Source organism: Trifolium pratense, linkage group LG7 (assembly GCF_020283565.1).
Source record: "Trifolium pratense cultivar HEN17-A07 linkage group LG7, ARS_RC_1.1, whole genome shotgun sequence".
Taxonomy (NCBI): domain Eukaryota; kingdom Viridiplantae; phylum Streptophyta; class Magnoliopsida; order Fabales; family Fabaceae; genus Trifolium; species Trifolium pratense.
In genome coordinates, this window is record NC_060065.1 from 8,809,305 (window position 1) to 8,821,444 (window position 12,140).

The following is a 12,140-nucleotide window of genomic DNA, read 5'->3' on the forward strand; positions in this document are numbered from 1 at the left end:
ACCATTAGAGTTGCTCTAATGTTACATCGTCAACAATTAGAAGAGGAAATATTAAAACTTCGCCAACTATAAGTGTAATCTATTTCAAAATAATAAAACCTAAATTTGAACTATTACTTGTTATTATAGACAAATTTTAATGTATGACATGACATAACCTTTTTAAAAGTTAAGTTTGATGTGTCGTAAACGTTTATTTAAAAGTCTATTTCATATCAATGAGCTTAAACAAACTAGTGACCTATTCTAAAATTAAATATCCATCACTTAATACCTTAACATGTACCCTTAGGGCATACGTTAACATCACTAGATTAGTCTACTATTGAATTAGGTTTATCAATATCTAGGTCAATAACCACTCCATTAAATAGATCAATGACTAATTTAATTTATAATATTAGCATTAATTTTTATTTTTTTTACTAAAAGACATGAATAGTTTCATTAGTGTAGTTTTGCAGCTTGTATGAAAATTGGGATAAGCTAGCTAGGATCCTCAAAAAAAAAAGTGAGCAATTTCATTAGTATAGTTTTGGTTGTAGTGTCTCTAATTCTATCATACCATGGAATTGGATTCCATGAATTCAGGAACCATGCAGTCAGTAATTTAAATATGTGTGCATTATTTATATGGAATACCATTTGCCATATAAAGAAAATAGGTGATAAATCAAATCATTTAAGTTGACTCTGCACAAAATATCTCAATGTTTCTCATAACAGTAGCTATAACAAAAAGGTACTTTTCAAGAATTCATCTATCTAGTGATCTACATGTATAAATCTATAGTGTTGAATGATCAGAAAAAATTCCAATGATGTCAATTGGGAACTGGAATCCCATTTTGTTGGAACCATTCAGGCATATGAAACTTTTCATAGAGCAAATGTCTAACATCTTTTTGGTCAGATAGTTGCTTTAGAAGTGGAAGAATCACATCTAGAAGCTGATGAACATCGATAATAAAGATTGTTAGTAATAATTCAGCAAAAAAAATTAAAAATCAGATGGTTAATTTGAATTTCCAAGAGGTTGCGAATATATATATGCACCTGTGTGTCATTTGGTTGTACTGCAGAAAACGGGACGCATGGAATTCCGTTGTGTGGTTGCAATAAAAAGCTGTAGGGATTGTTGTCTACAATAACAATGTGACATAGATCTTCTGATATGCTTATAAGATCTTTTACGTGTTCTCGATATCCACTGTAAAACATTCAACAATTATAAGAATACATAACGTGACGCGAATTCATTCTCAGTTGAGAAGATAGAAATAGATGTATCATATGTCTGTTGGTATCAGAGAAACCATTTACAAAGGACTACAAAATATAGCTCAACTGGCAAAAAATGCCGAAATTGTTAGGTTGGACGTAATGACCAAGGTTCGAACCCCGGCTCCCTCACTTGTGTGTGTGTGAGTATATAATGGCTTTGCCATTTCGTTTATCTACCCCAAAAAAATAAAGAAAGATTAATTACATATAGACTGATGAAAAAGATATGAAGAAGCGCTTACGTGCTAACTGTTGAGGGCCGATAAAGTCGTAGACTAAACAGATTTTCAGGGTCTATTCTGTCAACAAGTGGTCTAGCATAACCTACGAGAGTTTATGCATCGAAATCACTCAAAAATAGTGAGAAGGGATTCCATAAAATAAAGATGCAGCATAAAAAGTACAAGATCAAACCTTCTAGACCAGCAGTGAACAGAACCAGGTCAGCAAATTCACTAAGTTGTCTTAAGAATTCTTTCAAACCGGGGCGTTCGAAGACTGTAACGTGATTGATTATTGGTTTTCCATCGGCTTCCTTCAAGACACAACATTCCCATGTCAAGATTTAGTTTTTTTTATCAAAAGACAGAATCAGATATAAGCAATCAAGTAACAAACCATGTTAGGGAATACACATTCGAGCTCAAACCAATTTAAACCGGCTTCAATTGCTTGAGTTTTTAGTGCATCTGGCAAACTCGATGTCTCGTATGCACATATCAGTGTTTCATCCAAGTCAAGCACTACCTGCAAATGCACATGTGAGATCAGATTATCAGAATGTGATAAGAAACAAAAACATGATAGAATTGTAGTTTCAAGTAGAATGCAAATAAATCATAATATGGTATATGCAGAAGCAGAAAAACTGAAGAACAGCTTTTGCATTGTGATTTTATCGCATCAACAAGAGAATCCAAAAATTATATATTTCTACTTTGCTACCAAGATCACTCAAAAAATGTCCTCAGCAGCAGTAAATACATGAATTTGAAAGCACTCTGGACCAGCAATAGTACCAACCAAACCAGAAAGAACTGCATGTTCTTCGACATGCCTTACTCGGTTTGGTTTCATGATAGATGGTATCATAATTGGTTTTGCTTCCAGTTAAACGTCGTTTTAGTTATATTACACATTTGTTTGGAGCTGTGACGGGTTTGCCATTTCTTGCGTCCCAAGGCTAGTAGCTTCATATTGGACACACGTTAATGTATTTGCGGGTGCAGGATTAAACACATGCTACTTGTATTTCATGTTTTGTTTCAATCACATAAAATTGATTTTGCCTGTAAGCCTCAATTTGACAGAAAGTGCCAAGAACTAAGAAATACTTCTTGAATTGAAAATTTTACACTACTTTTACATCATACTGATTTCAGAGTAATAAAAAAAATACAAACATAGTTTACATCACTTCAAACCCAATTATAAAAAAATCAACTCTACAAAATTACACTTTTAAAAAGCTCGCCCAAAATTTGGAGCTTTTGATTATAGAATTGATTTTTAAACTCAGATTTATTGTTCAAATCAGCTTTACATGAACGCATCCAAACATAAATCACTTCACATACAACCCACTCTTAGCCGAAGTCAATTTAACTTTGTGCCCGTTTGTTATAGATTTTTTTAAAATAGATTCTTATAGTGTTAAATAATTGTGTAAAAACAATTTACAAAGAATTTTTTTATAAACGCTTCAAATAAAAATTTGGTTTTAATAGTTATTCTTAAAATGTTATTTTAGGTATTTGATCCTTTTATTAAAAAAAAATTTGGATATCAAAATTTCGAAAAATCATTTAATTTTGAAGCTATTTCAAATAGATGTTCATAAAAATCATTTTTGAAATACAACTTTTTGAAAAAATTGTGATTTTGACTATGTTTTGATCTTCAATAATGTGTGTTTATGTTATATGATTTCAAAATTAGTGTTTCAATTTAGAAAAAATTAATATAAAAAAAACTTGTAATATTTAAAAAAACGGTTTTAGAAAATTTATTTTAAAAAATACAAAGAAAAAAAATCTATTTTTTAAAATCTAAAAAAACAGCCCCTTAATTAATTCATTCAAAATCATTTTTTACCACGCAGAACTAAACACACACTGATATATGAGAAATTAGAGCCAGCCATAACCGTGCTAGTTACATATTGAATTCCAAATATAACTCAATCAAGCTTTGCTAATTCTACTAAAATTCTCAATTCCCATTTTTTCCACACCCTCTACCATGCATTATTACATCAAACCATCATAAACCCATAATATAAAAATCTCTCATTTTTATTTGAAACCGTGAAAGTTAATACTTAATATTTAATTGTTAGATTAACATCTTTCTCTTTTATCACGACTTAAACCCTGAACCTCCTTCGCTCAAATCAGTTGAGCTGCCGACCCAAAAAAACAAAATCTCTCATTTATACTTATTAATTAATAATAAAAATGGTGTTTTGAGGCATACCCAATAAAAAACAATGCAAGAAAAAAGTGATGATATGATACCGTGAGCTTCTTCTGGTGATCATCGGAGTCGTTGTTGTCATCGTCGGAGATTTGAAGAGAGGAATGATTGTCAATGATGGGTAGAGAATTGAAGGAAGCATGAGAACAAAAAGAGAGTAAAGGGTAATTCGCAAAGGAACCAATAATCTGAGAAAATATTTGGTAGAAGAAATCCAACCAACTCAATAGTGCGTTCCATGCTTGGTGAGTCACCGGCGAGCTGGATATCTCGGTCGGAGTCATCTGAGTCAACTCGGTCATCATATTATTACAATTCTTTCTTTCTTCGTTCAAAATCCAATTTGATTTGTTTTGTTTGTGTTGTTGTAGCGTGGGGCTTACGTTATTATTAACGTTTGTTTGACTCAGTTGTTGTTCTTTGTCTCTGACTCTCTGTATTTTATGTTTTGTTTTTTTGTGTGAGAAAGAGTAAAGTTTTTTGGCTATTTAACAATATTTTTTTACCAAGGAAAATTGGTTGTGCTATAACTATAAACTATAAAAGGACAATTATTCTAAATTTATATTTTTTTGACAATTATTATTTTAAATTTACAGATATATTTATTATGAAGGTATTACAATCTGGAATGATTTTTTACCGTTTTTTTAAGGAAAATTAGGAAATACAATCTGGAGGATTCCACTTACTTGCAAAAAAAGTAAATAAAATATTAATTAATATTATAATAATTTTGTGTTCATGAATGTGGATGATATTTTTTGTATGAGTAAGAATTTAACATGATCATTAGGATTTACAACACTTCACACTAATCATCTACACAAGGACGAAGGTGTTGGCGCAACAAGAAGCATCAAACACACACACTGTACACTTTGTATAGGCTCAAGGCAAGCTTATGAGCATAAACTCTGTTTCGAGCAGAAGTGCTTCGAAATAAAGAAGTGAACTTCGAATGAGGAAGAAGAAGAATACTTGAGATTGCTAGTGAAGAGAAAAGAAAATTTTATTCTTCCACTACTAATGGGCCATTGTTCAAAATGATACAATTGATCCTTATTTATACAAACTAAAAGCACACTTGCTTTGAAAGCAAGTAACAAAACTTCCTAACTAACTAACTTAGTTGTAACTAACTCACTTAGTTAGTTGTAACCAACTTTATTCAATATAACAAACTAAACTTCTAGTTATAATATTTCAATCTAACATAAGGAAGGAATTAATTAAGCTTAGGGGTCAAGATTAAAAATATAATTTAGGAAAGTAAAAACTAAAATTTAAGAGCACAACACAACGTATTTAGTAAAGAAAAGAACTAAAATGAACCACACACAACAAGGCTGTATTGAATTAGGATTTTAAAAAAAAATTTAAAAAAATTCTAATAAAAAATCAGGTGGTATTTAATCAAGATTTTTAAAATATAAATAAATTTAGTGTGATTTTTTTTTCAGGACAACGAAATCCGTTATCATTCTATTGAGATTTGTCAAAACTTATAAAATGTCACTTGGTATTCAAAAATCCATAAATTTTAATGGATTCTTTAGTTTATAAGTTTTTATATGGTGATTATGTTTCCCACACACTAATAAGTTTTTATTCTTTACTTACCAAAAATTTTTTGTAAAAATTGGACCTAATCACAATAATAAACATGTAAATATGAGTATTTAAACAGATTCTATTTAGAATAATTGAAAATAGAGATTAGCAAAACTTATCTTATGATTGTTTTATATTGTTGCGGCACCACTGTGAAGTAAGCAAGCAACCACCGAGTCTCTAATAGAGAGAATAGTAAACCATGAAATAATAATACCTGAGGCGTGCTGATTGCACTATCCTTAAGGATTTATCCGCCTCATAAGCGCAAATTCCCCAGAATTCAACAAGTCCTTCCCGGATATGAATCATATCCGAGGTGACAGAACTAGCAAGAAATAATAGACACTGGTGATGTAAGTCAGGAAATAGTAACTCAATTGTGAGGAAAAGAAAAATAATTTCTCTATTTTTTGTTACATCTCAAAAGCAAGAAGAGAGCAAGCATAGGCCATATGTTCAAAGAACATGAATATCTCACGTTGCAAATTCTCTCTAATTGATCCAACTTATTCAGTTTCATTCCAAAACCATAAAGCCTAATAATTAGGACTTATTTGGTATCAGTAACGTGTCTTTTGACTAAATAATTAAAAACATGTTTAACAAACAATTAATAATATTAATTCTTTTAAAACTATATATAAAATAATATTAAATAACATTAAAATAAATTATTTAGATCAAAATATACAACAAAAATAACCATGCAACTTAAATATATTTGCAATTTTAGAATCTTGTGTCTACTACTCGTTTCAACTTCTTTTGAGTTCCTCTATAGACACCACCTCTTTCACACTTCAAAACAAAAAATTATTTTCGTGTATCAGAATCATAATCAGAGTTTACTATATATCACTACCGAAAAACCTATCATTGCTGCTTCACAACAAACTTAGTCAATTTCGTGTAAAAGTTCATGCACCATTTTATTTTGCAATATCTTATTTGGATTCACCAGGTGTCTCAACCATAACTAAAAATATATAATAACATATCACACTTCAAAGATATAAATAAATAGTTAAAACACAAACAAAAATAGCAAAAAAAAGTTGTTCCATGCCTACACGGAGATAGAATCCGGTAAGTGTAAAAATTCATGTATACCGGGTGATATAATATGAACTGTTAAAATAAAAATTGGGGTGGGGGTGGTGTTAACTTGCAATAGCCACTTTTAGGGGGAATTTTGAAATTTTTGAGAGAAGGCTCTAAGCAATTAAGGGGGGCGAAGAGCAATTCCCTTCATTTATAGGGTTGTCAACTATAGTCTATACTTAAAAAATGAGTTGAACGAGGCAAAACCAATTCTAAATCTAAGGTGTTTGCTCACTGATAAGAGTTTAATCTCGTAATCTCAAGTTGCTTGATTTGGATCCCTTAGTGTAGCCGACAACTGTAAAATGATCTCTAGTGTCACTTGAATTAATAAAAAAAATTCCATTCCTCAATTTTCCCCCTCTAAATAGACCAAACATGTCTATAAATCAATTCTACTCTTCTAAAATCCACTTTGATTCATTAAAAAATAGAACCAAACATGTAGCTTGTTTTCATTGATTGTTGAATAAATTGCCTAAATTATCAAGGCTTAGAGTAGGTCTTACCTTTCTTAAAGACGTCAATAAGTTCCCTTAAAAAAATTATGTTATTTTTTCTTGAGTTTTAAAAATAGTGTTACCATTTCGTCAAAAAAAAAGTGTTACCAATCATCATGTAGTGGTATGAAGCAATTAGATTTGGTCTAGTGATGAGGGAGTTTGAATAGAATGCATGAGGTCATGAGTTCGATATTTGCTCCATTGTAAAAAATAAAATAAAATCATGATGTTGTATGATTTAGGTGTTTTCTTGGTTTAATGAATTTCTTTTTACTCAAAAAACAAAACATGTAGTCAGTCAGTGTTGTTTTTACAACAAAATTCAACTTATAAAGCTAGGATGAGAACTATTTCAGGCCCAGTTAGGATACGCAAGCCCGAATCTTAGACAGTTTACGCAAGCACGCAACCCAATGCTAGTTTCTCCACCCATCCTCCGTGTTTCTTTTTCACCCCTCTAGCGTGCAAAAAGAAAACGGATTTTAGAAACCGAAGTTTTTTTAGTGTAACCACTAATTCGGTTTCTAAAATCCTTTTTTTTTTGCGCACTAGAGGGGTGAAAAAGAAAAATGAAGGGCGTAAAGAGAAGCTATCCAACCCAATATTACGCCATTTTCTTTGGGCTGTTTAGTGCATGAAAACCCATTTGAACTACTTTACGATGTTTTCTCTTCCCCCCTCCCATGAATCTTTTATACCCCCCAATATTCCAATTTTGCCCTTGTAGAAAAATTCGATTCGCAGAAACCGAATTTTTTCTAGTGCAAATTCAGAGTAAATTTCGGTTTCTACGAACCGAAGTTTTTTCAAGAGCAAAATTGGAAACTCAGAGGGGATAAAAGATTCACGGGGGGTGGGGAGAGAAAACATCCTACTTTACATTTTGAGAATTTTTTTGACGTCCCATTTGCTTTTCGCGTACCCTGTTAGTTTTCAATTTTATCCTTCCACTACTTAAGTAATGGATGTTATAAAAATGAGAAATTTTGAATTCCACAATCCACTACCTGTCTTGCGGACATCGTCCGCTACTTAAGTAGCGAACCGGTCAGTGGTCAAGTCTTCTGCACTAGTCAATGGCGTACCAAGTGATCAAATTTGATTGGCCACTTGTGCGGCCATGACATAGCTTTGACCAATTAGAAGGCAGCAAACATTCTATAATACATTGTCTTCCTCACTTGCTTCACTCAACTCTCCAATCTCCACTTCTCTTCTGTTTTTTTTTTCTTTCTTTTCATATATTATTTCAAGCAACACAGTTTCATCTAGAAGGGAAAGTTTGAGATGTTTTTGTTATTAAAAATAATATATTTGCTGACATGTATTTGTTATTTACTACATGGATATTGTCACATTAGCGTTTTTTCTGCTAGCTGATTAAAAAAAAGGGTAGAGGGACCAAAAGCACAAAATTAGAAAAAGGGGGAAACAATGTTCGATTTTAAAATAGGGGGACCAAAATCGTGGATCTTGTAAAATAGGAGGACCAAAAATACAATTAAGACTTTTATAAATTTTGTTGTAATTTTTCTGTCTAATATTACATATTTAAAAATAGTATAATTACATATTTGAAAAATTAGAAATAAAAATAAATGTGATGTAGTAGCCATATAAGCATGGTCAACAATGACACGTAATGCCACATCGTAAAAATTGAAGACTAAATAAAGAGGGGATCAAATGTCTTAATTTTTTAAAATAGGAAGATCAAACTTGCGGAAAATAAAATAGAAGTATTAAAATTACGAATTTTATAAAATAGAGACCAAACTTACGTTTAAACCTATGTTAAAAATGTATTAAATTAAATAAACCTCCTATGTTAATAATGTCGGGAAACATATTCTATTAAAAAAAAAATTGGGAAACATAAATATGCTTGTGTACTAACTTTCTTTCTTTTCTCAATTTCTTTCTTTCCTCAATACACATTTTGGTGAATTTAGGCGAGGCCTAACTATTAACAACCTATAAAAAACATCTAATTTTCTTTTCTTTTCTTTTTTTCTTTTTTTTTTCTTTTTTTTTTTTGTAGAGAAGGCTATGGATTAAAGCACCAAGCAAGCAAACTCTAATTTTCTTTTCTCAATACACATGATGAATTTTCAACATATAAGGTAATTTATACGAAAAAATCATTTAAGAATCAACAAGTCCAAAATTATAGATCTAAAGAGTCCAAGTCCCTTTCACCCAAACATATTATCATAAAAAAAAAATACTTAAGCCAATAAGGAAAAGCAATAATTGTTTTAATTTTTAATTTCTTTTGACATTCTCCTTATTCCCCACTTCATAATTTTCGATCAGCTTTTGGTCATAAAGAAAAACTTTCTCCACAGTTCATGGATCATATCTCTTTACTCAAAGAGAGAAAGGACGCAACACAATTCTATATTTCTATCTCTCTTGTGGAAAATTATTGATGCTTGACTTTAGTGATTATGTTATGAAGTCAAGTGTCATTGTGGGGACAAAAAACAATAGAAATATTTCAATTGTTATATGCAAAAGAAAAAAATAAAAACCATATTGTAGTAGAAGATAGAAATTGTTAGGGAGATTTTATACGTAATTTAGTGTAGATTCTTGAAATTAATTCAAAACATTAGCAATAATTTTCGTCGCACTTTAAATTAGAAATTCAGAATCCTCCACATATTGTGGTTGAAAAGTGATGGAAAAAAAAAATTAATATTCGTTTTCTTTGTTTTTGCCCGATCAATATTGACCGAGTCATTGTCTTAATTGTAACTGTAATGACAAATAATCACGAGTTTTTGTTTATGGAGAACGACACCTATAATTATTATTAGAGTTTCGAACAATTTTTAAGAATAAGTTCGCCATAAATCATGAGACTTTTCTTCGACCTAAAAATCTTTTTAAAAGATACTACCAATAACAATGAAAGGTCCTGCACAATTATGCATACAGCAGCTTAAGCACTGGCGGTCCCCTTCTGTAAGCCTTAATAATGTATGTTGGTGGAAGATTCAATTTTATGGACTGATTCTTCTGGTCTGGTGGGGGTGTCTTTGTCTAGTGCCCTTCCAAAATTATTAGTATTGGTGTCATATACCTTCACATTTTTTTAGCTTCTTTATGGTGCTCCTTTCAGGGTCTTGTCACAAATAGGGGATCCACTTTTGGCAAAAAATTAAATATTCCAACTAGTCCTAATTGGTGCATACAAAAAAAAAAAAGTAGTAATTCATCTTCCAAAATATCTCAAATGTTGGCCAAATATTGAAATATCTCTAAAATTTATCTCAAAGTAGTAATTCATTTGCAAGATGTTACGTTTCGTTCTGAAGTGTGCCACATCACGTTCCGAGGTATTGTCCAATTTAGATAGTATGTGAGCTCTCACAATTTTGTCAGGTGGATGTTGTATATAAACTACTCTTAACCTCGATTCCCAAAGCGATAATTTTTTAGGTGTACCGAAATTGTTGCCCTCCAGTCGAGGCTAAGGAGTAGAGGGCATGCGGCATCTGCCCCCTCTTTCTAGTGACAATGTTATGTTCCACCCTCAAGTGCGTCACACCACGTTTCGAGGTATTGTTTGCTTTAATCCGCATGGGAGCCCTCATGGCGGGTTAAGATGTGCAAGTGTTGTATATAAACTACCATTAATCTCGATTTTCAAGCGATGTGTGACTTTTTAAGTGTACCAGAACACAAAAGATTAAGTTGAACTTATGTATTTTTCCTCAAGAATTAGTTTAGACATTTATTCAAAGAAAATTGTCCATAAAATTATTTATAAGACTTTATTGACCTCCCCATCCAATTCTGAATTATTGACACCTTCGTCATCTGAAAAACTTGAGAGTTAAAAACTTAAAACCAATTTTTTTTGTCGTAAATCGGGTATCTTCTGCGCGCAACTGCATAGACTAATTCTTTGAGTCTTGTGAGACCCAAATGAGTGGCAAACTCTCCCCAAAAGTTTTAACATCGTTGCATGTCCAAGTTAGGGATTGAACTCAAGACTTTGGTTGCTAGAAGAGACCCGCGTCATCTGATCTGAAAATCAAAAAAGTTTAATTACTCAAAGAAAATTAAGTTGCATGTCTTGTAATTAACCAACTTGCTTCATTATGAATTCCTATTTGTTATAAGAAAGAAAAAGTATAATGATCTGATTTGAAGATATGGTTGAAGCATATGAGGGCAAGTTTTGAAGAAAATCCAATGAAAATTTTGAAAGAGAAAGAGTGCAGTCGTATCTCATTCACACTTTATGCGACAAGCATTTTGTGCATTGGTGGTGAATGAGTGAGTGAGATTATTCAATTCAATAAGTGAATGAGAGTGATGTTGAATATATTCGTGGTCCCTTTAACATAACCTTACAATTACTAATCATGTACACCAACAATTCACTAAGCATAAATTATTCGATTTCTATCATTGTTCGCCTAATAATAGACCAATCTTCACTTTTCATAACATTAATGTTTTTTTAAAGGTGTTGATTAGTTCCATTCATGAGATTTCTGGTTTAACATGATGATTAAGCTTGAATTTAATTACTTTTTCTCTCTTTCTAAGAGGAACACTGATCATGAGCATTGTAGAATATTGGGATGAGAATTGACTACGGACATAGAAATGACGCATTCACTTATTATGTAATTTTTAGAGCATTTTTATTGCAAGTCTCTTATATATTCTTTTTTTTATATATAAGTAAAAAGATTGAATTAAAAGGAGTACTAGAGATATTCAACTCTTACAAAATTTGCGAAAGTCATTAGATGCTTTGAATACAAGCTAATAGTTCCTTACTCCAATCTGAGAATACAAAGGAGGAATTAAGTTTTATTCGACCTATAAATCAAACCCAAGAAATAAAAACAATCTGATCTACAAGAGAGGCCAAATTAAACACATCCACGAAACATAATGTTGTTTGAGTTCGCGATATGCATCAAGTGGTTGCTAGCCAAATGACATGACGAGCTTTAGCAAGTCTCTTACTCTTCACCAAAGCACCAAAAGTAGTGAAACGCTTCCATATTTCCTCAAAGGTTATACCATTCATACACTTTCTTCCACACTTGAGTTGAAACTTGAAAGAGAGCAATTAAAAAATAAATGATTGATGTCTTATTCTTCTCTAAAAGAATAAAGCACACCAAAATT

General features: G+C 31.5%; 1 protein-coding gene across 1 annotated transcript; it reads right to left on the minus strand.

Annotated features, from left to right (window-relative positions):
- Positions 1-644: 644 nt before the first annotated feature.
- Positions 645-4,202, minus strand: LOC123894784 (CTD nuclear envelope phosphatase 1 homolog). Its single transcript, XM_045944858.1, has 6 exons — positions 3,801-4,202; positions 1,903-2,031; positions 1,699-1,819; positions 1,527-1,608; positions 1,057-1,210; positions 645-950 (listed from the first exon to the last, which is right to left on the minus strand). Exons 1-6 carry the CDS (start codon positions 4,062-4,064, stop codon positions 825-827), a joined length of 876 nt encoding a protein of 291 aa, XP_045800814.1. The 5' UTR covers positions 4,065-4,202; the 3' UTR covers positions 645-824.
- Positions 4,203-12,140: the final 7,938 nt, after the last annotated feature.

Excerpts from the sequence above, each read along its gene's own strand:
- LOC123894784 (XM_045944858.1), bottom strand. The coding sequence starts at position 4,064 with ATGATGACCGAGTTGACTCAGATGACTCCGACCGAGATATCCAGCTCG. Across the intron at positions 2,032-3,800 it reads ATCACCAGAAGAAGCTCACG|GTAGTGCTTGACTTGGATGA; the intron begins GTATCATATCAT and ends GTGCATTTGCAG. Across the intron at positions 951-1,056 it reads TACAACCAAATGACACACAG|CTTCTAGATGTGATTCTTCC; the intron begins GTGCATATATAT and ends GATGTTCATCAG.